Source organism: Python bivittatus, unplaced genomic scaffold, assembly GCF_059951505.1.
Source record: "Python bivittatus isolate LINGU-HERP-01145 unplaced genomic scaffold, Pbiv_v1 ctg000850_np1212, whole genome shotgun sequence".
NCBI classification, from domain to species: Eukaryota; Metazoa; Chordata; class Lepidosauria; order Squamata; family Pythonidae; genus Python; species Python bivittatus.
This window is the reverse complement of record NW_028277112.1, coordinates 4,122,419-4,150,374: the sequence shown is the minus strand read 5'-3', so window position 1 is coordinate 4,150,374 and position 27,956 is coordinate 4,122,419. Positions and strand designations below refer to the sequence as shown.

The following is a 27,956-nucleotide window of genomic DNA, read 5'->3' as shown; positions in this document are numbered from 1 at the left end:
CCCTGTGTATCCAAAAGGGAAAAAGAAACATTCTGCTTTCACTGGAAGTGTTCTGCATTAACTCTGCTCAAGAGCTGTTTTCACTTGTGAAATAAAACGTGAATTCAAATCTTTATATATATGCCCATATTTTATTTTTCTGCATTCATGCTATTCAGCTTATCAGGCACAAAATAATAAACAATGAAGACTAGAATAATGCAAATATGCCACAGGAGCCCTGAGTTTCAGGAATCCTGCAGTCCTGTGTTTTACTTGTAGTGCTTTGTTAGCAAAGAATTTTGGCCTGCAGAATTCCTCATCAAAGCCAGCTTTGCACTGATAAGTTTCAGCTTACTTCTACTGACTTGCACAATAACGTTTTTTGTTCAAACCGTCCTATGTAACAGAGACTTTGAAAAACAAATATAGACTACACTACTTTGTCAAAATACTGCAGCTGGCAAATTATTCAGTGAGATCCTTTACCTCAAAAGTTTATTTTGTACAATGTCTAATAGGGCTGTACAGTGATTTGGATTCAAAGTCAAAAAGGCGCTTTGGAGCATGTGAGTACTCATGCAGTATCTGTCTGCCATTCCTTGAACCCAATTCAGCTTTTCCTGGGATCTGGCAAAGGGCAGCCATGCAGTCCTGGGAATTCAATCAGCCGCTCTAAGTAACTGTCGGCAGATGTTATGTGAGTGCCTCCACAGTCTCTGAAATACCTATGCCTTTCAATCCAAAGTGCTACACAGCCCTAGTATCTAATGTCATTATGTCATAGAATTGGCAAAAACATTCTTCTGCTAACACGTGCTACTCTGATTTCAAAAGCTTTCTTGCTTCAGTAGTACAGGAAGGAAAAAGATTTAGCCCAAGGGAGAGGGCCAAATGACAGCAGCCAGGAATTAAGTCCTAGCCACAGGCATCACCCGACTCTCAAAGAGGAGCAGCCAGAACTTTTAAACTCATTTTGGAAAAAAGGAAGAGGTGAGCAAAAATCCGGAGAGCTAGTGACTGAATTCAAATTCTTTGTACACTGGATCCTTGGTTTCATTTGCCCTTCATCTTTTCCGTTAGTGAAAGATAAGGAATAAACAAAGCGCTGCTCTCAGGCACCATCAGAACCTTGGTATATTTATCTGGTGAAGAATCCAAAATTTGGAAATGTCCTTGATAAAGGCATTGCGGGCTAAATAGGAAGGCCAGTGGACCAAATTTGGTTTCTACGTGGAAACTAACAGCACTGGTTCCTCATTCATCTAAATTCATGACAAATTCAGTAAGAAAAAAACCCTCAATTACATATTTTAAAACATTCAAGCACAAAATTGTATCCACAGTTGTTTTAAATATTTAATATAAACAGCTTATTTAAAATTATTTAATATATTATACATTACTTCATCTCAGACCTTAAGTGAAAGTCTTCAGTCTGTTCTAACTTATGAAATAATATTAAGCTGCGCAGTCTAGACTCTCGTTCTCCATCTTTCCACAAAATAATAAGGTGATCAGCAGAGCATGTTGCTAGGCCATGCTCACCAAAGTAAAGGAACATCTGCAATAAAAAAAAATAATCAAAATAATGTACTCAACTATCAGATGTCAGAAACATTCCTAATAAATAAAACTAGTCAAATAAGTACTTTCCCAAAATTGTAAATGTTCATTATAACATTAATGGAAAACTTTCAAGATTCATCTTCAGGACATCAAAGCAAACTAACAATGGTAAAAAAAAGTTTAGAACAGCAATAAATAATGAAATAATTGATTCCAAAAGGGATCATAAAGGTCAAGATCTAAGAAGTGTTTTGAGATACATTAAAAGTCTTGATTACACTGAATGAGGTTTTTGGCCTCTTTGTACAAGAAAATATCCCCATATCACAATACACATTTTTTAAGGAAATGAATCCAAAATGTCATATGGAACAAGCTACAAAGTTACCAAAATGCAACCAAATTAGAATGGTATGCCTACATGTTTAGGTGAAAAAGACAATGATATATACTTATTCTATCTGTAGTATATAAATGCTATGTAAATAATATTGTGTGAAATTATTAATCTATTTTAATTTTGATTAAATCTGTATTTAATTTTTAGTTTAAACATACTACCAAGTCTACATGATAAAAGCTTCATTTAACAATAAACACTAGCTAATAAATGCAATGAAGGGTAATAGTTTAGTATCTGAGAATTCTGTGCAAGCAGCATATCAAATGAATAAACATATAGCAAAATTCTGTACAACTCTAGATATAGACAGATGGCTGAAGACAGATTGGTATCAATTGCACAAAGTGAAACTGTGGGGATAAATAGGTGGTTTTTGTTAGAATGATATATTAACAGTAAATAAAAGAAATTCTTGAGAGTCCATTTCTAAAAAGTCACTTTATAAATAAATCTCTATAGACAGAGATGACTGTGCAAAACATATTGTATGTTGCATCATGTGTGATAACCACAGTTTTTAGAGAACCTTTTAAACATGATCATGGCAAAACAAATATGTGATTTCATATATAGCTGATCAAACATTTACTACATTTTTGTCCTACACCAATGCAGGTATAGGGTCACATATAAAATGGTCCTAGGAAGACAAAAAAAAAAACAAGGATGAGGGGTCAAGGTAAAGCCAAGGTAACAGTTGTCTTAAAAGATAGCCACCACAGTTACAAAAGCAACTTGGAAGTATTATAAAGCAGGATTCCTCAACCTTGGCAGCTTTTAGACGGGTGGACTTCAACTCCCAGGCTGGCTGGGGAATTCTGGGAGTTGAAATCCACCCGTCTTAAAGTTGCCAAGGTTGAGGAACCCTGTTATAAAGGAAGTTTGTTTTTAGCATATTTTAATTAATTAATATTTACCTATTTTAATTAATGTTTATTCTATTTTTACTGTAACCTGCCCAGAGTCACTCCGCAGTGAGAGGGGCGGTGACAAATTTGAAATATAAATAAATTAAAATAAATTAAAAACTTCTGTTATGTGCCATTCTAGATCCAACAAACCTGCACAGCTGCAGAGTGTCCTATCAGATCCCCAGTAAGGTCAAGGGAAAAAATAGTAGTGCTCTCTGGTGCCTTTTTAGCTGTGTGATTTCCTTGTTTGCTTGTCCTACCAAATCCCCAGATACTGAAAAAGCCTGGAATATAAACAAAGGTAAAATTTTTGAAAAAGGAGCTGTATGTCTAGCCACAAAACTCTGGAAACATTGTTCTGTTCTCACCCTAAATGTGATAATCAGAAACTCTGCTGAATGCCTTAGCATTTATTTTATTCGCATCCATTCTTGCTATCACCTATGCATGCAGAGTAAGTTGTCAGGCACAGTGACTAAAGACTAAATTTCACTTCAAAATATTATGCTATTTTGTAATCATGTTATATGTAAGAACAAAAATGTCTATCAGGTCACATGGTCTGGAATAAGCTAAATAATTAAATACTAAAATTTATCATGGACAATAGACCCAACATTGAATAAGGTAAGTTATAAATGATACCACCTAATTACATTAAGCGATATACATGTTTTAGCCATAAAATATTCAGCCACAATAAATGGATAAAAATGTAGCGAAGATATTTCAGCCATTCTACTTTAATTTACTGACTGTGTCCTTAGTTCAACAGCTACTCCCAGAACTTTCCAAAGAGTCATGTTGCAAATTCCAGGCAAGAGCCTGGGGTAATCATAATTAGATCTGCCTGACCTGGCTTTTGGTAAAGGCCACATGAATTTTTACTAGCTCCACCTCTTTGCTGTTACACTGGCAAAGTCCTCGAGCAAAAGGTATCCCCCTCAAATCTACGTTCAGCAGGTGAGGGAAAAGCATGTAATCTAGCTTCAGTGGAAGCAATCTAGTATTTGCTATTTCTGAGTTTATTTAAATAAGGGGCCAAATGAAAGGCATAGTTAATGCACAAGTTCCATGGCAAGCAAGATAATTTAGCTATAAGCTCCTGCACAGATGTCCTATAATCTATGTGTAGTTGGAAGTGAGGCAGATTTATGGTCCCTCTGGAACTAATAATCCAGTGCCACACTAATGTGGGAGATTTTTGAAACTAAAGCTTTAATCAAAGAGCTAGTGAAGCCATTGCTTGAAAGTTCCAGTAGTAACCTAACTGGCACTTTAAACACATTTATTTTGACTACTTTTACTGTGGCTAACCCAGCTTTTGTTTCAGAGGAGGCTCTCAAGCAAAATAGCAGCATTTGCAATGCAGCTTGGGCCATTTAACAGGGTCCTTAATATTCTACCTGAAAATGATTTAAATATTTGAAAGATGTCTTTGCATTAATAACGTCCAGGATAGACTTCCCCCTATGTATAAAGATAAGCTTTCTACCATGCAGGACTATCAAGCAGTAGAACAAAACTCCTAAGTAAGTAAGCTTCTTATATGTTCCACAGGCTGCTTATAAACAGGACTGCATCTTCTCCATATAGTGACACACAAATGTTCCTTCTCCCCAAAATTGGTAAATGCCCTTTTGGCTGAAAGGCTAAATCATTTAGCTACTCATTAAACAGAATGGAGATGAGAATGCATTCTTGCCATTCCAAGATTATTTGTGAGGAAACCCACACCACCACATCTGACCTGTAACCTATTTTTATACAAGGCTATAATAAGGGCAATAAATATCCTATTCAGAAGGAATATTTCTAGTTTTACCCACAAATTGGCTCTAGGAATATAATTGAATGCAGTTCTTAAACTGAGAAATGCTGCTCCCTTTAGAGAGCCTGTGTACTTTTCTGCTAAAGGGGAATATATTTATGTTTTACTTATTCCCTAATATGAAAACAAAATATTGGCTAGATTCAAATTAAAAAGGATCTCCTTTGCTTCTTGAATTTTCACATATGCTAGTAATAATAAAAAAAGGACTGAAGAATATTTTTACTATTATGCATAGGAATCTGAATGATGTAATCTATGGCTAATCACACTCAATTTTGTATGCAATTAACCTTATTTTTTGTACACAGACCTGATGGAACAGGTTCAGCTGTAAGATGTTGTTTTTCATGTAATTCCCACATACGAACACTACCATCTTCTGAACAGGATATTAATTTCCTATAAGAATAAATCAAATAGTTGTGAAGAAGCATATTTGCACAATGGTACAAAATCAGTTGCTATCAATTTTTAAGAATTAGCATTATCACTAGAATTGATTTTCTAACACAATTTGCTGCTTCATCAACAACTCTAGGCAGCTTATATCCATAAAAATAAAACACATACAATTAAAGCCACAAGTGATTTCATCACAAATGGGATAATCCAACTTAAACCAGAATGGAGGGGAAAAAAAAAAACATGCCCGTGGAAGACTCTGTCAGGTTGTGCTTGTCCTTTGTGGAGCTATGCTGTCACAAAGGATAAAATCTAGGGATTCTCATGGATCCGAGGGTTTTGTATTTTTCTTAATACTTAAAAAACAATTATCTCAATTTTAAAAAGAGGTAGTTTGGGCTAAAGATTAGGTTGCCTGCACGCAAACTATGACAGAATATGATGTAAGGAAAGTTTTAGAGAGAAAATGCATAAAAATTAAGCATGTCCTTCATCAACTTTCTGAATGTTAAAGAATGTATGAAATATGTAATGTAAACTGCACCTGTTTGGAACTTTTGTAATGTGCAGGACAGTGGAATCATGAGCAGTCTTCTGGAAGGCAATCACACGTTTCATCTGAAGGTTATATACATATATGCCCTTGCCAACAGCAGCAAACACACACTAGAAAAAATAATCAGTAAAACATCTTAACAAAAGATACATATTTTATGTAAGAGGTTTCCAATTATTTCTAATTAAATCAAATACATAAGAAGGGAAGAACTATGCACCACCCTGATTTATGATTATCACTATATTTATTAAAATATGTTTATATCAGCCTTCAGTTTATATCAGTTGTATAAGCTAACTATTAATGACATCTAATATGAAACATGGATGTTATTTGCATTCTTTCAGATTTTACTATTATTATTATTATTATTATTATTATTATTATTAAAATTTATTGGCTGCCCAACTCCAGTGGATTCAAAATAACAAAACCTGTTTTATTAGGCTTTGCCGGCAACTTAGTTATTTTTCTTCTTGATTATTGTTAATCAAGACTCTGTTTTAATAGATGTATTACTTACTGTGATTTGATGAGTTTTCTCTCACACACACAAATCTACATAATTTTATGGCTAAGCATCTTTGAGGGTTCTTGTGGCAGAAATACATCTACAAATAAAAATATCTCTAAAAATGCTAGACCATTATGAGGAGCTGAAGCATGCATGGAAATCATTGCAGAGTTTTTCAGGTTTTCAACTACACAAGTGGGATCTGCAAGAAAATGTTACTATTTCAGCTATCTCTTGCACAAGGCGGTATGCTGGTATTAGAGGCTCTACTGACCTGGAGAAGAGGCCGAACCCTTTCGCTCAAGACATCACAGAAGAGGGGAAAGAGTCTGTGAGTGAACGAAGGGCATTTTGTTTACTTTCCACCCACCAAGGCTTTTTATATGCTAAAAAGGTCAAGCAGAGGCTACAGAACCATGCCAGATATAAGTCAACTATACTGGGCTGGAAGGTTAAATTGTATGTTTTAATATAGGGTCATTTCCTATATTATATGGCTTTATCAGTAAACCCTAACCCTAACCCTTTTGACAACAGGAGCCATTTCTAAAACAAGCCCAATAACCCTTTGCCCACACAATTTGATTGAGGCTCCTTCTTCCTATGTTCTCGCTTTCATGGTGACACTATGTAATATACTAACACCCACAAACTTATCAGCAGAGCCAAAATGAGACTGGGACTGGTGGTGGAAAAGAGGTGCTTACAAGGCAAAAGACAAGAAGAAAATATTGCATATGCAAAATATTGACAAAAATAGAAGTTAATAATAAGTAACTACTATTTGAATATGAATGATTTGCAAGACTAAATGAATAACAGACGAGGACTAAACAAATTAGAATTGAACAATTATTCTTTAAACAATATTTTTGGAATCTGTTCCAGTGGGAAGTAATGAGAGGAGAAAAGAGGGATTGGAAAGTTAGATTAAATATTAACTGGAGGAGAATCACACAAGAATGTGAAAATGATGATAAAAAATAGATTCAGTTGTTTGTAAGAGAGAGCTCCATTCATATACACCTCATGAAAAGAAAGCTTAATTGAAAATAAGGTTTTACTGCAGCATCCCTGAATATACAACCATGTCTCTTCACCCTCTATGATCTCCTGATCTATCCAACTGGCTGCACTTTGACAATCAGCTGCAAATGTCACTCTGATTTAAGAACAGAATTGACCGTCTCTGAATCCAACTTTCTTCCTCCCTACTAAGAGCCAAACGGAACTATTTCTTTTTAAAAAGCTCCTTTTGGCATGTGGGCAAAACTCCTGGCATCTCCAGCATACTATGTTCTATATATTAGAAGCAGACCTCCATAAACATGTAAATTGGAGATGGGGCAAATTTAACTACCTCAAATTCCATATTCAGCATCAGATTCAGGGTTTGTACCAAGTCACAATATAGTTGATTTCCTGAGTGTTATGGCACTTGAGGCTTTTAAGTTTTTTAAAAAAAGTAATTTACCAATATCTTTCTTACATCTGTACCTCAATTATACAAAAACTAACTTAATTGGGAGGGACGCTGTCACTATTTTATGTCTTTGGTACATGTACATTTCTCCTTCTTTCCTGGAATTTAAAATGACATACATAGGATTCTGAGATGTATCATATAAACTCTGACTCATATACCAGGATCAACTTGAAGTACTCAGCCTGCTAAGTACACTGCAGTAAATTATGGTAAGTCATTACAGTAAGCCTGAATTTAAGATTACTACTAAATATAGGAAAAATAGGAAAACAAGAGGAATATTACAGAAGTTATCTAACTTTTCCTGAATGAGAACAGATTTCAGTAATGAGGAAATTCAGTAATTTGTCATATTCCTATCTACCTCCTACTACTATTGTACCAAATACCCTTTTCATTAGGCATTAAAGTATATTCTATTTCAGTTTTGAAATGAATTCTGCAACCTGTGTTTAATGGCCTTATATATGAATGATTTCCATCTGCAATGGCTTACTGAAATTTTCAAGCTTAAGACTACTTTAGCCATAGGCCCTTTGCTCAGGACTCATTAACAGTATTTCTAGTTGGGTTGGAAATAATACAAAACTGCAAAATAATCTAATTATGTAATAACTAATCATTTACTAACACGAAAGAAAACAATATAATTTACATAACTTTTATACTATTTTGTTTTTACCTCCTCATCAGAAGTTAAATCCTGAATTGACGTTTCACTTTGATTTTGTGATAATTTTATTTCTTGCTGTGGGTTCACATGAAGGGATGCATCCCAACTGCATTCATATGCTTGCATTGTCCAGTCCAATGAATCCCAGACAATCATTTCACCCACATGGGAGCCAGTTGCAAAAACAAAATCTAGATACCAAAATAGTAAAGATCTTGATAAATAACAATCTATTGTTTATTCAAACACTTGGAGAAAATAAAAAACATTGGGCAATATAGTATGTTTGATAAAGAGAAGTAAATGTTTGTAAAGGATATAATCCTTTCAAAAGAGGGATATTTAGTAAAGTCACAAAGAACATAGTAAAATATTCTACTAATGCAGGTTAGTGACCGGCAACTGATGACATTTGAACTAACCATGGCTTGCTGAAACTAACCATGGCTTGCTGAGAGTAACCATGGCTTCCTGAAACCAACCATTAAACATTTCTCAGAAGCACAATTTTACTTTGGTGTTGTCTTCTTCTCATCTCTCTAAAATAGGACTTTCCACTAGACAATGGATCTATGTTGTCTCTTAGTGTACCACAAAGGCCACATCTTTATAAGACATAAAGATCTTATATCTTTCCCAAATCAGCCTACAAGAATGTGCCATCATATTTCTCCCTGCCCCTCTCCCCATATTTCTAGAATAGTCATTTGGAATATTTTTTAAAAACCTCTAACTTTATTAGGGAAGGGTTTATAGAGGAATCTAAACTCCAGTTGGCAAAGGTTGAAGACAGTTATGAAAATAGAGACTATAGTAAAAATCAGGCAAAAATCAAAACAAATAAGATGTAACAAAAAATTGATTCAGATTTTTAAAATGAAGATTCAAAGCTCTAAGTGGCCATGAAAGTTCATTCTCAGCCCAACTTATCTCACACAGTTACTGTGAAAATAAAATGGTTAGGGCAGAACCATGTAACATCCACCCACTTGAAGGAATGGAAAGATAAAATGTAAAATATATAAGAAGTCCTATAAAAACAAAGAGTCTGCAAGTTACATTTAAAAATGTCACTATACTATACTATACTATGCTAGCTATGCTATACGTTGTACAATCTAATGAGAGTTTTAATGATGGCTATTATGGTAAATTTATCACATGCAAATAATTTCACATTAAAATATTTTCATGCAGGGATATTCAATGCTGCCTATCTAGATTGGAGCACCTAGCTATCTGGCTTGATCTCAAAAAGCCTAACAAGGTTGTGCCTAGTTAGTACTTGTATGGTAGTTTCCCCCAAAATATGATTGTCAGCTATTACATATAAAGGGCAAACTACTTCTTTATTGCTTCCAAGAGAACTACATGGATATGTTCATAAGGCCACCATGACTAAGCTTAACTCAAAGGAGACTTTACCTGATATCTGATTTGAGGTTATGGCAGAAATTTTTAATACAAATCAATTCCATATTTTTCCTTTAAAACAAAATCAAAACCAAAAATTGCAAGATTCATTTGGAGGCAATGTGTAATAAGCAATGTACCAATTATTACAAAAATAAAACTGGAAACAGTCTTACCACTGACACTGACCAATGACACAATATTATCTTGATGATCAATAAGCCGTTTTATTTCAGAGACATCCCATTCAGTTCCATCTCTGGAAGCTTTCAATCTTAGAATTACTTAGAAGACAAAGTTGAAGATAATGTTAAAAAAGCTTTAATTTATTAAAGTATAGCAAACTATATTATCTAAAATATTGTTTCCTTACATCCTATCAGCGACATGCCTGCTGAGGTTTCAGCCCGCAGTGCTCTTTCCAGGATATACCATTCCATTCCCACTCCTTCTTTTTCTTCCAATTGATGCACACATTCTGTGCCTATTCAAATTGATTGTTGGGAAGTATTTTGAGATGATAATGGGGTGAAAACTCCCTTTTAATGTTTGAAGTTACAATATTTTCTGTTATCATATATGATAGAGATGCTAGAAAATGATCTATCTACCAGGACAGTAAGCTGTAGATCTGATTCAAAGGTCCTTGGGGATGAATATAAACGCACTACATACATACGAACTATAATAAAAAATACAAAACAGGCAGCCAGTTATCTGAAAGGCCAAACTGATGTAGATAGCCATTCAAAACTGTTACTGTAATTACTATCAAAGAACGTATCTCCAGAATTTGCTTAAATTTGCCTAAAACTGAAAATAAAGAGAAAATGTTTTGAAATCTCAAATCTAAGCTATTGGCACATTGCAGAGATAGTTTCTTAATAAAATATTTATCCTTATAATTACCACAATGTGCTATACTTGTGGGGAATGCAACTCACTACTCATAAAAAACCAAAAATCACCTTGGCTCTTTTCCTTGGTTTCAGTGAAAGAATTAGGTATCCAAACTTTTGTATTACAATCCATAACTATAGTTAGATACAAGGAAAGATTAACATCATTCTAATATTGATAGAACACACTTCAACATATAAAATGTTGAATAAGATTTTCGCTATCATAGAGAGTAAAGAAGATAACCTTGATGAAGATATACAAGCTCCATTGCTAAGATGACAAGGGTAAAACACTGTCTAAGTCGAGAACATCCAGATAACATTTGGAAGTGGCTTGCAAGGTTGATGTAACTCCAACTAATTAGACTAGACTAGGAAAACAACTCCACAGGAAGGCTAAACTACTTTTATTGAGATTGGCTATAATAACAGAATCTTGCAAGTCTGACTGTGTTGTACTTCCTACTGTGATAGAAGGCATGAGCGAGGAGGATTCTGGAATGGAGCTTCAAGGTTACAGGGAGGGGGGAGAGACATTCCAAGGAGAGCATCTCCTCAACCCCCAGCTGGACTGTGTGAAGGTCAAGAGAAAGAGACTGGCCCCTCCCTAAGGGCATGATGGTTATAGTTGCTGTCGTTGGGGGATTAGAGTTAGTCTGGCAAGATTCTGTCTACTAGGTGCAAGCTAATAAAAAAGCTGAGCTGATTTCTGGACTGTCTCGTGTGATTCTTGGGTCAAACCTGACACCTACTCCTCTTATAGGGAGGTGTCTGTCTGAGCTGCTTCTAAATATTATCTGGACATTCTGGACTTAGACAATGTTCTACCCCTCGTTGCCTTGGCAATGGATCTTGCACATCTCCATCAAGGTCATCTTCCTTACTACACCTATTTATAGCAGGAGTGCACAACCACCTGTACATTTTAATGGGACAGAAGAAAAAAATTATTCAATTCCCAGTGAATAATCAATGTACCTATATTTAACTAAGTTTAATTATATTAAACTTTAATTAAGTTAAACTCCATTTCTTATCCTAGCTCTATCAACTTTTTGAAATGTGGATTCCAGCTCACCATTCAAAGACCAAGTGCAGCTCTCAGCCCACAAGAGTTTGCACTCCTCTAATTTACAGTAATACTTACTCAGTTCTTTGCCAACAGCTGCTGCCACACAATTTTTTGGCAATTCAATCATAGCAGTGATATCTTTATTAAGAAGAAAAAAGTAGAACAAATAAGTAATTAATATCTAGCTTACATATTATTATTTCAAAAAAGTATGCAGTACTCTCCGACTATTCTCAGAGGGCTACTTAAATCATCTGATATGATTTCCAGGTATTTTGCTCTTCTTAAGAACACTTACAAAGCCATGAAAAAAATGTTATACAAAACACTTTTTGTTTGCGTAGGAGATAAAACACAAACACAGCCCATGAAAGATGTCCCAATTCTTTTATCAACAGATTTTGAGGCAATGGCTACTGTTGGAAGGGCTTACTGGATACAACTAGAGGTGAAGCAGAAAATGCATTCAAACCTGAAACAAATACTGTGTTCAGAAGTTCTGCCAAATTGTGCTGGATGTACTGTGGTTCAGCAGAACCAAAATTCCCCAAAACTGGTAGTTCTGGATTTCAGTTGAAAGAAAATCCAGTGTGATCTCACAAGGATAGTAGGACACGACTGGTGCACCTTGTCCAACTCTCCTATCTTCCCCTGCATGGCCTGTGTGCTGGCCCTTCTACTAATCATCCAAGAGCCTTCCATTCCCTATTTTCTCTTATACTGCACTTGAAGCCAAGGACACCAGCATAAAGGGAGATACAGAAAGGCAAAACATACATGTCTCAATCCAGACACATATGTCAGGCTTCACCCAGCTGAAGCCTCTAGGAATCTTTTGCATGTTTGGATCTGGCATGGTCAAAATGTCTAGTTTCCCAATTCAAACTGTGTTTGAACTTGTCAGCGTATTGTGAAATTAAGGAGTTTTCATCATGTCTTCTGACTGTCAATTGATTTTTATGGATGCATCCTGCCAATCTTTTACCTGCTTCTTCTACATAGTGACAATTTTAGATCAAGCCAGATCCAAACACGCAAAAGAATTCCTAGAGGCTTGGCACTTCAACAAATCAGTCATTAGCAGATGCACTGAGATAACCTCCATCTACAAACTATTGAAAAAAGAAAGCAACCAAAGGTCATGGAAAGAGGCCAACTGCTCTAAACACATCAGTTCCCATCATATACCTATTAACCAATCAGATAAGTAGGAATCAGTGTCGGATAAACAGGAACAATAAAGGAACAAACAATAGGCCATTCAAAGAGTAATCAAAGAAGAAATAATGTCCCAATCAAGGATGTTAGACAAAATAGAGTAGGATATGAAAACAAACAAACAAAAAAGATGAAGGGAAATGCTAATAAGATTTTGTTGTTGTTGTTGTTTTATTTGAAAGTCCTAAATATGTTCAGTAAAAAAAAAAATCACAGGTACTGACACGCTGTATTCCCTTTTTACCTCCATTTTAAAAACAGAAGTCAATACTTTTGAAACCAATAAATTTAATATGGGCATGTCCACTTGTAGTTCCTTATTATTATTATATATTATTACACTGGTAAACCAGTTCTTTGGAGGACAGCTAGGGGTCAAATATGTAAATTGTTTGTCAAATGTGTAAACTGTTGGTCAATCTCCAAAATCTGGAATTTCTCAATTTATGAAAAACTTTGGATATATTGAATATAAACTGTCAATTAAAACCTTTCGAATTAACTTGTACTGAAGGAGAAGCAAGACCAGACAATATGATCCATGTTTAATTCATTAAAAATTGAATCATAATGAGGAAATTCAAAAATATAACTTCAAAACTTGAATAGCCCAACATTTTAATTACGTTTTTTTCCTCTCTCTCTCTCTCTCTCTCTTTTCTTAGTTTCCTTTGCTTAGTGGTTCAGTTTTGTACTTATATTTTTATTCAATGTTTTTTCATCTCTATCTCTCCCCCCTTCTTTTTTTAATATTTTATTTTAAATAAAATACTAAAGCTTAATATTTATTTTAGTAAAGTGTAAATTCTTTTTTGTATTTTTAAGCATACAGTATATTATTTAATTAGGGTTTTTTTCTTCTAAAATATGTTTTTATACAGTAGTATACTTAATATAGTTTATATATAATATTACATATCAACAAGTAATGCCTTTTCAGAAATGTTAATAGTAACCGTTTTATACTTCATTAATTAAAAAATAGAAGTCAGCTTTAATATATGTTACCTTTAGAATCAGAGACTTTGCCAAATTAATTTCATATCATTATATAGGTTCATTCTACTTTTTAATAAGCTATTTAAATTTGTTTACCTGCATCAATTAGATGACTTGTCTTACACAAGAGATCTAATTTTTGATTCCAAACACACAAATCACTTCCTCCAGAAAGCCATACATCCAGCCTTTGAAGAACAGTCAAACACTACAGAAGCAAATTACATAATCAGATACATAATACATAACATTCTTGAAGGATGTTCTCAAATACAATTATCAGCTTTATTTATTAAGACTTTAAATACTATGACATTCAATTTCCTAGCAACATTTATAATCAATAGAGTGCTTTATGTATCTTATGAAGCAGAAAGGAAAAAAGATGACTAGAGACGCTATTACTTCAAGATCATGTTGAATTAAAAATGCAGTTGAATATCTGTCTTCTCAAAGGTAAGTCCAACTATATTCAATAACACTTACTCCCAACTTAAATAGGATTGCAATCTATACTTTTCAAAACTTTGAAATAATTATTTTTGTCAAGACAATATCACATTAAAAATGTTTTCATACCCTACCTCTGATTTTGTTTAAAAGAAAGCAAATCAAGGATGAGATTATAAATACCACAAAAAGCATTATTTCTTGAAATTCTCCAGTTTTTTCAAATATGTCAACATTAAATATACAACACTGAAATTACGATTTTACATTACAGAGAAATAAGTTATCACACAGTGATCATGATACTTCAGTACTGCCCTCTGGAGCTTAAAACTATTGCACTCAACTGTGCAACAAATGGTAAGGTAGAAACACATTTGTGCATGCAAAGGACTTCATACTGGCCTCTTCCATCATAATCTCAGAGATACAATTTCAGAAGTAATCAAAGATACGTTGGTTAAGATTTGTAAGCTTCCAAGATCACACACAGTTATTTATGTTAGCGATTAATATTCTTATAAATGGACAAAGTGATGGAATACATTCTATTGTAATGTACAATACCTCTAACTAAGATGATTGAAAATGTATGGTTGACTGATCTTTCAAGGTGCCTAGGCTAGGCTGTTTGAGTCTACCTAGGCTGTCTGAGCCTAAAAATTTACCAAAAGTACCTCAGGTTAAACAACACAAACACCAAAAACCTGCAAATCCGTTAGTTGCAACTGGGTTCTACAGTATGTAACTATTATGTAGCTGATATAACTGCAAACGTAAGACTGACAGTGTAGGATTTAAATCTTCATAAATAAACTTCATAAATCTTCATAAACAAACACAAAACCACATTCATTTTACTTACCTTTACGGTCGAATGAAAACAGGATACTTTGTGAATTTGCCTGCCATTGTCACAATCCCAAACCTGGTTTCAATCATTAAGGATTTTAAGCAGCTAAAATATCTTATCTATAACAAAAGTCTGAACCATAAAACAGAGGTGTGATTTCTACTTCCCACAGACCCTTCCTGAGCAAAAGTGTTTCTCTGAGTCTTTTACTACCACACAAATGATGGGAGAAGACATTTGCAGAACTTATTTCTTTACCAGCAGAGAAGAAAGAGCACACAATGCACCAGGAATGCAAATACAACATCTTTTCCTGAGAGTTTCCACTGTTCAACCTGAAAGAGATTATTAATTATCAACTACAGCCATTTTTTTTGGTCCATGCAATGAAGATTTGTGCAGACAAAATCATATTTCCACAACTATATTTTATCACTGTCATCTTTAGTCACACATCAATTTGACGTGGAAATGATAAAAGTCTATCTGCTTTTATAACAGTTTGCTCATTGAAGCCCCAAACTTGGGTGTGATACAGTATGATCAGTAAGCACCATTTATTGTGCAACACAGACCAATTCTGCATTTCTCTAATCAAGTAGTAAAGGATACAACTACAGTTCTATCAGCGCTTGCTGTCAAAATCATACGGCATTTTGCTTCACAACTATCTGACAAAGGAAAAGCTGCAAGAGCTGTAATTTTTTGTGTATGTCCATGTAGCTCAAATAACTTTTCTCCGGTCTGCAAAACAAAAACAAATCTGGTGTCATAATAAAAGTGCTAAATGAAAACAAAAACTTGTGCTATGAAGGAACAACACAAGCAATCAGAATCAATCAATTAAAATATTATTTAAGTTATTAAAAACATAGGAACTCACCATATACCATGCAAATAACTGGTTCATCTAGCTTAGCCTTCCCTCACCTGCTGCTGTTATTTCCCAGAAAATCCAGCCAATTCCTATAAAAGTGTTCACCATGCTAACTAAAGGTTACAGAAACTGATGTAAAACATGTCTGGACAGCAATAGGGTGAGGAAGGCTAGTCAGTGCTGTGTGATAAAGGCTCAGAGTTTCAGATAGGGTCTTTTTCAGCAATACCATAGATGCTGTATGGAGTCACAAATGTGAACTGAGTGGCTATATAAATTGAATAAATAAATAAACAAATAAACAAATAAAAATCTACCCCAGAACAACAACCCTCAATTCCTTTGTAACTATTTTTTTTACAGCAGAATCTCAAAATACTGTATTTGAGCTACATGTTTCAATGCCAAATCTGGAGTGCATACCTTTTCTAAAAATATATCAGAGTTCTTATATGAGAAAGTTGAATTCTGTGAGTAATACAAAATAGGTAAATTAGGGAAAAATTGATTATTGCTTTATTTATTGTGTTTATGCTAGGTATGGGAAGGAATGAAGAGTTACGCAGAAGCCTGGGGCCAACTAAAATTTTTGCTTGTCTTCTTAAATTTAGTCAGTATTGTGTACACAGTTCAACATTTTTTGTCATTTTAGACTCCAAATGCTTTAAAAGAAAAAGAAAAGAAAGAAAGCCTACATTCTTAAGAAGCTTGATTCTGTGGTCAAATATCTTTCACTTCCCCCCCTACAACCCAGATTATGCCATCTATGAACTTTAAAAATGCTTACATTTTTGAAAGACCTGGCAGCATATTTCTGTGTACAATAAAAGTAGAAAGAAAACTCCACATTCATTACATCCTAGGACCAATAGCCACTGAAAGGCAGCACTTCCAGCCTTCCAAAATGAACAGCAAGGCAAGGTGAAAACTGACATCAGCCACAAAAGGAAGAGCTGCAGGAACTGCTTCAACCTACTCTGCCATCTACAGGTAGGCCTCACTTACTGACTGCCTCATGCAGCAACTGTTTGAAGTTACCACAGTGCTGACAAAATAACTTTGTGACCAAGGCCAAGGCATTAGGACCTTCGCAGCATCTCTCTCTCAGTCACATGTTTGCCATTATGGTCAGTTAGTATGCACTGTCCTGTGCCTGACCCTTTCCTTTTTTTTCCCCCTCCCCTTGCAGTGGAGAGATTACTTAAACAAATGCTCTCTTTAGGCAATCTCTGCTGTGCCTGACCTGTTTTTTTTAATTCCCCCCCACACACACACAAACACAGAGCAGAGAGATTGGAGAGGAAGAAATTACAAAGAGTAAGCAGGCACACAATGGGGAATACACCAGCACATTCCTTTCTATGTATATTCCCTACTGTGTGCTTGCTTACTCTCTTGTTATCCCTTCCTCTCAATGAATGTAAATACAAACGTTGATTCCCTTCTTACAAATTATCCCAGCACCAAGAGCATTCCAAAAGGCAGGGTAGTGGGGAAAAAGGAAAGCTGAAGTAAAATCATAAGCACAGTTGCAGTCACATGATTTTCCACTTACGACTGAGTTGCCAATCCCAATTGTGGTCGCTAAATGAGGACTACCTGTATTAAGAATTTTGCAAGTGCCCGAACTGCTTTTCTCTTTCTCCCAATCTCTTTTCCTTTTGTATCATGAATTTTAGATAGCCTAAAAATCAACTGAATATCAGGGCAAAAATACCATAAATAAATTAAGTAAGTAAGTAAGTAAATGCAATTCAGGAAGTGAAGACTATTAATTTATTTGAAAAACCACTGTGCCAGACCCATATGGTATAGAGCTATAGAAAGGACTTTGCATATCATATTAACTATAATCAAATTTAGCATTCTGCCTAAATATTTTCTGTGTTAATGAACAGTACTGCAGTCAGTAAACAGTGTGTAAGCACTGTATGCTTTTAAAAGTTTTGGAACATATAATAATTTTACTTACTTTTTTCACACAGTTACAGATCAAGATAGGAAACTGATGAGGTAGCAAATAAATTATGCTATTCCTCAGACAGACTGGCATCTGTTAACAATCCATGACATGCCCCAAATCTGTTACAAAGAGTTATGGCATTCTCAAATTTGGGGTATCAGGGGAATAAAGAGATGAGGAGAATGAAAGTGGGTCTACTGCATGAGTGTCCGATCATATAAAATTAGTAAATAATCTGATAATTTATTGATTGATTGATCATATTTATATAGCTGCCCATGTCCCAAAAAATTGACTCTGGGCGGCATATAACACTCAGTTAAAAAACCCATAAATACATATAAAACAATAATTAAAACTATAAAAACGCCACCTAGAGTCACTTGTACACTGAGATGGGCAGCATGTATAAATTTGGAAAAAAATAAATACATTTAAAAAAACACAGCAGGAGAAGATGATATTAACTGTAGTAAGGGAGCCATCATAAAATCTCCCCCGCCCCCTGGGAGCCCCAGGCCTGATCACATAGCCAGGTCTTGAGGGACTTGTGGAATGTTAAGAGGGATGGGGCTAATCTCACTTTGTAACACTTTAGCACAGTATTATAAAACATGTAATTAAACCATTTTTGCACAAACATTATTTCTAGTATTGCAGATATGCAAAGATGTTGATAATCTTCATGCATGTTTTGTCTTCACCTTTTCAACTGTAAATTACATTCACACACCCATGGTTCTTTATTATGATCTACAGAATGCATTTTTAAATTTATATTTCTGCTTCTGTAATAATGTTTGTTATAAATCTTCAAAATAGGGATTATAAATAATAGCTAATTTTATATTCCAGCAGCTCATGAATTTAAACATCACCCAATCTGCATCTGTAGCTATTTTTTAAAACAAATTTTCAATTTCTTAAACAAACCTGAACATTCCAGAGACATACAATTCCATCATCACCAGCAGATGCAAACCTAACAAACAATGAAAAAGATAAACGTACTGTATTGAAGAGACTATCACATCTGTTACTATATGATGAAAAAGCAAAAAAAGAAAAAGAAAAAGCTCATTGATAATCAAACTTTAAATTAGGCCATTGATATATACAAAGAGAGATGAAACTTTAACTGATCCTTAGAAAGGATGTTTAAATTTCAAAATGAGATCACATTTTTATTATTGCATAAATAAAAATATGTATTACATTCTCATATGATCAGCCTCCCACCTCTACCACTCCTGCATTCATGTGCTATCACAAGGTCAGAATAGTCACTTAAAACATCTTTGGCATTCATTATTTAGAAAGGTAATGGCTGAATCCAGGTAAGAAACACTAGTCCTCTACAAGCTGAATTTAATGCTGGAACTGTACAGCATTAGTAAGATCACATTATGTAGCACAGATATACCTTTTTAAATCTTCTAGGAAGAATTAATGTCTCAATAAATACAATGTTCTAGATTTTCTTTAAAATAATTAAAATATGAAATCCAGGCTTTCATGTGACACTCTCCTGGTAGATCAATCCCATATTGCAAATGGATTTCTTTTCACCAAGTTAGTGTTTCATGGGTCATCTGATTCTTTTCCAGTCATGATCACCATCCTCTGTAATCTTGTCTGTTTCCTGGAGAAGCATCAAATGGTCAAACAAGCTATTCTTAAAGTGTGTTACGAATTCAGTCCAGTTTAATGTGTCAAATGCTAGAGTATTACTTGCAATTTTATTTCATTCCATTTTTTGAAAGATGCTTGCTGAGGCTTAGCCTTCTTTAGTGATCTTGCAATCAATATGACCTTCTCTTCATGTTCAAAAACATAAAAGAAAAGAAGTGAAAAGCAGCTGTCTGTTAGGTTGATACAGGATTTATTTAGTATCTTCAGAAACCAATCTGAGAAAATTTTCCACTCACTGGTTTTAGCTGAGCCACGGAGAAAACAAGAAAATCCCTCTGCAAAATTCTCAATAAGATGAAATTATCTAGAGAGCTGAAGCATGAAACCTGGCTTACAACAGTTGACAAAAATGCAATCAAAGAACTATGAAAACTAAATAAAATCATTTCAGAAACCAACTAACAATGCTAATGTTATTGGAAAGAATCAAATAAGATCATCATGTTTTAGTTAACAACCCTCTAATGACTGAATAAGAAACAATGAAAATGAAATATGTATTATAATTAAAGGAAGATGTAATATTTTACTGCTTCTGCCTAAATAATTCTTATTCTTGTTTATAAATGTATTCCTGTTTAAATATATATTTATTATCTAAAACACTACTTTAGTTGAGCATGTCGAATATGCTTTAAAACTTTCTACTACATTTCACTGTGTATGGTTAACTATTCAGTTAAAGAAAGCTGAATTATTATCAAGGGGCTTAACATTCATACAAATTAACAGAATCTGCTCTTTAAAAATGTGAATCAAGTGCGAGTGACTCACTTGTCTGACAAAATAAAATTGGTAACATGTAGATAATTTACACAGTTTATTCTATCTGTTCTGTGATTCCCCAAAATCACAGTAAGGTATATTTTGTTTCGTGTAAAATGCTTTCTTTCCAATGTTTGCCAATAAGATAACAACTTAGAAAAATGTATATAGTTGTTGCGAAATAATGCATTCTGAGATATCTGTTTGCAGTCAAGTGGGGAAAGCTAATGGCAATTAAAATCATACAACTTGCTCTGTCAAAATCTGTAACAGATGTCTTTTAATTAGATTTTAGTTGCAGACTTGTGGGGACTTGTCAATTTATATACGAGAATTAAGCTGTCCATCATACATTTTTCAATTTGGGAGAGAAAAACGTAAGGTTCACATAAAAAAAAAAATTAAAGTCATCCTTATAGTGCAAATGAGGAATATGAAAGTAAAGTAATATCTTTTGGAAGATATTACTTGTATATGTGTTTGGTTTTATTCTATTTTTACTGTATTTTATATTGTGTTATTGTATTTTAATATTTATTGCTGTTTTATTGTGAACCATCCAGAGTCAATTTTTGTGAGATGGACAGTATCTAAATTTGAAATATATATATATATATATATATATATATATATATATATATATATGAATGAATGAATGAATGAATGAATGAATGAATGAATGAATGAATGAATGAATGATGTCTCACCTGTAGTCATCAATTGCCACTAGAAATCGCACTATATCATGGTGACCTTTCAGCACAAGAAGCTCGGTGTAAGGATTCTGAGCTTGTTCTTCGCCAATGGTCTGTACAGATTTCTAGAAAAATAAAACTGAGTATCACACAATTTATTGTCTTAATGTTTCTACAATCAATAGATTTTGTCTACTTTCTATTACTCTTGGTCCTATCCTAACTACTGAATTATTTTAATATACAATTTATTTATGAACCGATTATTTAAAACAGGAATAGGCTATTTTTAAGACAAAAATGTCATTTCAAAGGAACCTTGGAAAATGGAAACTTCCTATGAAAAGGAACCTTGGAAAATGGAGCTGGACATGCTAACAAATTAACAGGTTTTTTTTACAACTCTGGAATAGCCCTTGTTATGAACACTTCACAGCAACCCTGCTAAGCATGGGGCTATCTTAATACATGGATAAGCCTCATACTTAGCAGGGTTGCTAAGTATCCATGCATCCATACATGTATCTATGTATCCATACATACATGGATAAGTACATTGGAGGCTACATTCAATGAAACTGGACCACTGAAATAAGAAATATTCTGGATTCCAAACACGATCATCCTCAGAATTCTTAAAAAATAAAAAAGAAATCATCACCATATTCTAAGTTGTTGAGTTGATGAAATGATAGGGTTAAATATTAATATGCAAAGTTCTGTGGTTTTCTGTGAGTATAATCAAATACAGATAGGGACTTGTTTTCATTCTTATTTAATGGTAATCAATGGCAGTAAAGAAATCCCATTTCTTCACCATGATAGCAACTGTACAATATCACCAATAGTATTTTTCTTTTTTCTTATATTGTTATAAATCTTGATACATTGTATTGAAATGTGTGTACGTGTATACGTCAATTGTATTGAAATGAACTGCATTTCAGTACAGTGATATTTATATGATATGATTAGTGATTATTAACATTTTATTATTTAGGCAGCTTAAAGTATTGAAAATAGAGAAAAGAAAGAAAAATTATATCAATATTAATTACAATTTAGGATGTCAATATCACAAGCATAAAATTATTTGGCTTTTTCATCCAAAATTAAATATCTCTAAAAAAAGAACCGCAGCAACTCACATAAAAGTATGGGTTATATACAGTAATAATTTTTACCTTAAGCTAATTACTTAATATTAAAATCTCCATTGTATTGTTACTTCATATATGTGTGTGTGTTTGTGTGTGTGTATAAAAGGGGGGGAATGGTGAAGCAATTTAACAAAAGTTAAAATACCTAAAAAGAAGGAAGGGAGGGAAGGAGGGAGGGAGGGAGGGGAAAATAATAATAAAAAATAACTATTGGTTTCTGACTCCCCCTTTTTATACATTTGCTACTTTGCAATATTTGTGGATATTCAGGCCACCTTAAAAGCCAGATGGTAAGTGGTTATATTTATCATGTTGAGTGATGTATTGAATGTATGGGAACCATTCTTGCTTAAATTTAGTTAAATTTCTATCGTGTAAATATAGTGTTAGTTTCGCCATTGCTGCGTATTCTCCAAGTTTAAGTTCCCAGTCAGATATTGTCAGGATTTTGTCTTTCTTCCAATGTAGAGCATATTTTATTCTTGCTGCTGTAAGCATATATCTAATTTAATTATGAGATTTCTTGTTGATTTTTTTCTGAGATTATACCTAGTAGGAAAAGTTGTGGTTTCATTTCAAATTTAAATCCCAAGATTTTCTGCATTACACTATGTCTTTTGAGTACTTCTGAGTTCTTCTACCTGTCTACCACATGTGGAAAAAATGTTCCTTCTGTTTCATGACATTTCCAGCATGTATTACGGTATGATTTGTCTATTTTAGGTATTATTGATGGAGTTGTATACCATCTATAAAACATTTTAAAACATCTATGGCATAGAGCCTGGATATCTGAGAGGCCGCTTGTCTCCAAATGTTTCTGCCCGCCCATTATGTTCCAGCAGAGTGGGTGTGCTCTAGGTCCCTTCCATTAAACACGGTAATCTTGTGGGACCCAGGAAGTGTGCCTTCTCTGTTGCGGCCCCCATCCTTTGGAACAGCATCTCCCCAGAGATAAGGATGGTGCCCTCTCTCCTAGGGTTCTGGAAAGCTTTGAAAACCTGGCTTTGGTCCCAGGCCGGTGGTTGTTGTTTATGATTTGTTTAAAGGCTCCTGTCTTGTTTTGTTGATTTTGTTGTTTATCAGATTATTTCAGTCTGGGCTGTCTGTCTGATTTTGTTTTTAGCTGTTTTTTTTTTTCTGGCTTTGCCACCCAGAGCCCACTGGACTTGGGCGGCCAAGAAATTTAAATAAATAAATAAATAAATAAAGTACCAATTTTCCTTTAAGTTATAATTTGGTATTTTTAAAGTAGTGAAAAGACTTTTGTATAAAATCCAGTGAATCTTTAATGAAATTCTCAAAAGCTCTCTGCAATCAATCTTCAATTATTTGTGCTAGTAAAATACATTTACAATAACTGAGATACTATAGGCTCTTCCTCATGGCCATGTTAATGTAATTCTATTGGATGGATGGATGGATGGATGGATGGATGGATGGATGGATGGATGGATGTCTAATTCTTGAGCTGGACAAAAAATATGTTGCATTATTTGCACTGCCCTGACTGCTAAGTTCTTATCTGCCTCAGTAATGAGCCTTGACCTTACAGCTTTACTGCAAGAGAATTTAAGGGCAATAATTAGTGGATTCCCCTTCCCTTCCTACCCAGCATCATCAACTGGTGGGAGAAAACATAATCATTCTCCTTAAAGTGCATCAGGGCAGGCTTAAGTGAGAATAGATGAGTGCTGGGGATAGAGGCTTTAGCAACCTCACAAGTTGCCAGAGTGAGAAGTTACTCAGAAGACTAATGACCCTTTGTTCAAAAATAACCCAGTTGGCAAAGGAGGTGCGCAGGATGAAACAGGAGGACCTTGTCCCACACATGATCTCCCACCCACTTCACCCTCATCTGCCCTCCACCCACTGTTCTGTTAGCTGGGCTATTTTTGGACAGAAGTTTAACAGCCACCCAGAAGACTGGTAGACTGGTTCACTAGTTTTTCTGTGCTTAGACTACAGTAGAAGAAGAAATTGGCAAACATCTTGTCAATTTCACCCTAGTTCCCACATATCCCAAATTGTTGATTGTCTAACAGTACTGGCAGTGATTGGCTACAGTCTGTAGCATCTGGAAGTATCCCACGCAGTATATAAAATGGCCGTAAAACAGGTAGAATGGTACTGCCTCCCTCCCAATGTAATAAGATCAGCGGAGTCATGCAAAATCCACTGTTGACAGAAACAACATAAACATTTAATGATTCATTTGAAATAGAACCCACAATCTCTCTCTCCCAAGTTAAATCAAATGCCCCCCCCCTTTTTTACAGGCAGCAATGTATAGAAAGAGCCTACATAATGTCTGAATAGTATGAGTCAGACATTACATGCATAGAGGCCTCTGTGGAAATCAGGTGTCATTCTTTCTGCAACCCAAGCAAAAACAGCCATGGAAATAGGGTCCCAGTGACCAGAGAAAAAGGAGCAATCAGCCTCAACAAGTCAATAGGAGCTGATGCCGGTACCTGCCTACAATATCACCAAGACCTTAAATGAGATGTCACAAAGCTTTCATATGCCAAAACTTGTGTCAGTAGATGAAAAAACACTACTTAAACTGAGACAGCTAAGAACAAACTTAATTTGCCTCTATGATAGGCTGGAGATGAGGCAAAGACTACATCATGATGACATGTCCTCTAAAAATGATTAACCCAATGTCTTTGTGCTGCATTTAGTGGGACAGGAGGATGAACTATTCAGGTAGTCCTCATTTAGTAACCACAATTGGCAACTCTTCATATTATATGATACCATGAGCCATGGCCTGGTACCTTGACAGTTTTAGAGGGCAGTATAGGGCAATTTGTATTTTATGGTTTGGCTTTTGACTTATCCTAGAGTTACACTCTAATACCAATACCAATACCAATACTTTAATGGCCAAGTATAAAACATACACAAGGAATTTATCTTCGGTGATAACAGCAAAATCAACGGTGCGTTTGGATAAGAGCAAAAAAAAGATCACATGGTATTCAGCAAAGCAATGGCACGAGGGAAAAAACTATTCTGATGTCTGGATGTTTTAACATAAGGAGCTCTATGGCACCATCCTGAAGGAAGAAGTTGGAACAGATTGTACCCAGGATGAGAAGAGTCTGCAGATATCCTCTCTGCCCTCCTTTTGACCCTCACAGTATATAGTTCTTCTACAGAAGGCAGATGGATTGCAATGATCCTTTCTGCAGACTTAACTATTCGTTGGAGTCTGAGTCTGTCCTGTTTGGTTGCAGAACCAAACCAGACAGTTATAGAGGAGCAGATAACAGACTCAATGATTCCCCTGTAAAACTGCACCAAGAGCTCCTGGGATAATTTAAACTTCCTAAGTTGCCGCAGGAAAAACATCCTTTGCTGTGCCTTTTTAATAATAGCTGTAATGTTATACGTCCATTTCAGGTCTTGGGAAAGTATAGAGCCCAGGAACCTGAAGGACTCTACCACTGATACTAGACTGTTAAGTATAGTAAGGGGAGGAATAGGAGAAGGATTCTTCCTAAAGTCCACAATCATCTCCACGGTCTTAAGTGTATTCAGTTTCAGGTTATTACTACCACACCACAAGACCAGCTGTTGAACCTCCCGTCTATATGCTGACTCATTTCCATTTTGAATTAAACCAATGACAGTTGTATCATCTGCATATTTCAAAATTTTAACAGAAGAGTCCTTTGAAATGCAGTCATTGGTATAAAGGGAAAAAAGCAATGGAGAAAGCACACATCCCTGAGGGGCACCAGTACTGATTAACCGAGTACTGGAAATAATTTTGCAGATTATTGTATATGGCCTTGTACAAACAAATCATTCAACACATACAGCAGCTAGTAGCACTTGCACAAACCTCCAGACAAAACAACTGTAATATGCTTCATGTAAGGTTATTTTTGAGGATAATGCAAAAAAAAAAAAAAAAGGTACAAAATACAATAACCTAGACATGGACGAGAGCCAGAAAGCAAAAAGACTTAACACATGATTCAGCTTTAATTCATTTGCACTGACTACTAGTTTGGAACCAGGTGATCTCAGGAACCAACTTGATTCTTATAAATTTGTTGGAATGACAAGATTAACCTCAAGGATTGTTCTTGAAGTTCGAGGTCAGAGGATTGGCCTGCACTAAAGACAGGCTCTTATCAGTGATGGTGATGAGTTTTTGCAACACTTGTTTATTAAGACTGCTCCTTTTATTGTAGAAATTAGGTGGGCCTTAAATAATATCTTCACAGTTCATTTTACATAGTAATTTTGTAAATCTGTTCTAATGTGGTCATCTTTAAATTGGTCTTTGTCAGCCATTTATTTTTGTTCAATATTGTAGAAGAGCACAGCTTTAATAACAGTTGAAAAACCTGCAACAGTTGAACAGTTGTTCAATTTGGATGTATCAGTAGTCTATATGTATAATAATGGTACATATTCATGTTTGTGAGCAGCTTAATTATATGTTCTATGAAGTAACGATGTATATAAGAGTGAAAAGACAGGAACTGAAATATGCTGCAAGTCACATCTGCAAACATACACAAATCTCCACTTGCACACAAATCCTTTAACAACTCATATCAGTCCAACTGAAGAACTGCATTTTAGTCTATGAAGCTGGATCTCATCCCCTTCCCATTTTAAATCCACATTTCTTCCCACCTCTCCCTCACTTTCTACACTTTCTACCATTGCTCTCTGTGATTCCTCAGTCTTTTACCTCTGTCTCCTTTATTTATTCATCTAACAGAGGAAGAAAGAGTGGCTGTGCAGTTGTTTCACATTCACTCAGACAGACAAAAGCAGGAACTCAGTATGAAAAACAAGAGGTGATTCTCCTGCTTGAGCAAACCAGCTGAAATGATAAATGCTTTTTCTGTTGTTACCAAGAGGCCGGTCTTTTGCAACGTGGGGGCCTCTGAAAGACCAGCTTCCTAATTCCCAGCAGTGTGGCAGCTACGGGAATTGGAAGGGCAACATCTTTGGAGGCTCAGAGAAGACTACCATTTGCCAAGGCTCCTGTGTGCTCTAATCTTACAGTATTACTACTGGCTTATGCATAAGAAATAAGCCCTCGACTCTGCTCTGATTTCCTCATGAGAGAAACAGCATTGCGTCCACCAGACATAAATGAAATAAACGAAATACGCCTCCTCCCTTTGTCAGGACAGGAAAACGAAGGACTCCGGAGCCTCGCCGGACCTCTACTATCAATTTCCTCATAACCCACCCCTGGCTTTTACCTCGGCCAACCCTTGCGGCTCGCGCCCCCCTCCTATCAGCCACCGCAGCATTGCGAGAGGCGGAGTCCGGGCGCCGGGGATGACGGTCTTCGCGTCTCAGGTTCAAATGGCGGTAGATGTCAGGCGCAGCTTGCGTCTGTCCACTAACGCGGAAGACTTGTCCCTCGCCGCTCGTCGTACTCGCGAGGGGCGGAGTGGGGCGGGGGAGTCGGCGACGGAGCCTCCGGTAGTAGAATTAGGCTTGAAAGTACGACTAGCCGCGCGAGGAAATTCAGGAAATGCCTCCGCGACTAATCAATCCCCGAATCTTCCATGAGGTAGAAA

General features: G+C 35.3%; 1 protein-coding gene across 2 annotated transcripts; it reads right to left on the bottom strand.

Annotated features, from left to right (window-relative positions):
• Positions 1–113: 113 nt before the first annotated feature.
• Positions 114–27,938, bottom strand: WDR41 (WD repeat domain 41). Of its 2 annotated transcripts, XM_007434008.4 has the most exons (13): positions 27,633–27,938; positions 21,242–21,354; positions 19,011–19,059; positions 15,850–15,981; positions 15,250–15,312; positions 14,031–14,142; positions 11,793–11,855; positions 9,920–10,027; positions 8,340–8,521; positions 5,643–5,764; positions 5,007–5,095; positions 3,013–3,146; positions 114–1,543 (listed from the first exon to the last, which is right to left on the bottom strand). In XM_007434008.4, the coding sequence occupies exons 1-13, from the start codon at positions 27,681–27,683 to the stop codon at positions 1,382–1,384; spliced, it is 1,380 nt and encodes a 459-aa protein (XP_007434070.3). In that variant the 5' UTR covers positions 27,684–27,938; the 3' UTR covers positions 114–1,381. The 2 variants fall into 2 exon arrangements, with proteins under 2 accessions (XP_007434070.3, XP_087985935.1); XM_088129809.1 differs by lacking the exons at positions 19,011–19,059; positions 21,242–21,354.
• Between the last annotated feature and the right edge of the window lie 18 nt (positions 27,939–27,956).

Bases quoted from the DNA above. Each gene is read 5' to 3' on its own strand.
- WDR41 (XM_007434008.4), bottom strand. From the start codon at position 27,683: ATGCTGCGGTGGCTGATAGGAGGGGGGCGCGAGCCGCAAGGGTTGGCC. The intron at 19,060-21,241 runs GTGAGACATCAT...ATTGTTTGTTAG, and splicing joins GTGGCAATTGATGACTACAG to GTTTGCATCTGCTGGTGATG. The intron at 3,147-5,006 runs GTCTGTGTACAA...TTTATATTCCAG, and splicing joins AGCTGAACCTGTTCCATCAG to GCTTTTTCAGTATCTGGGGA.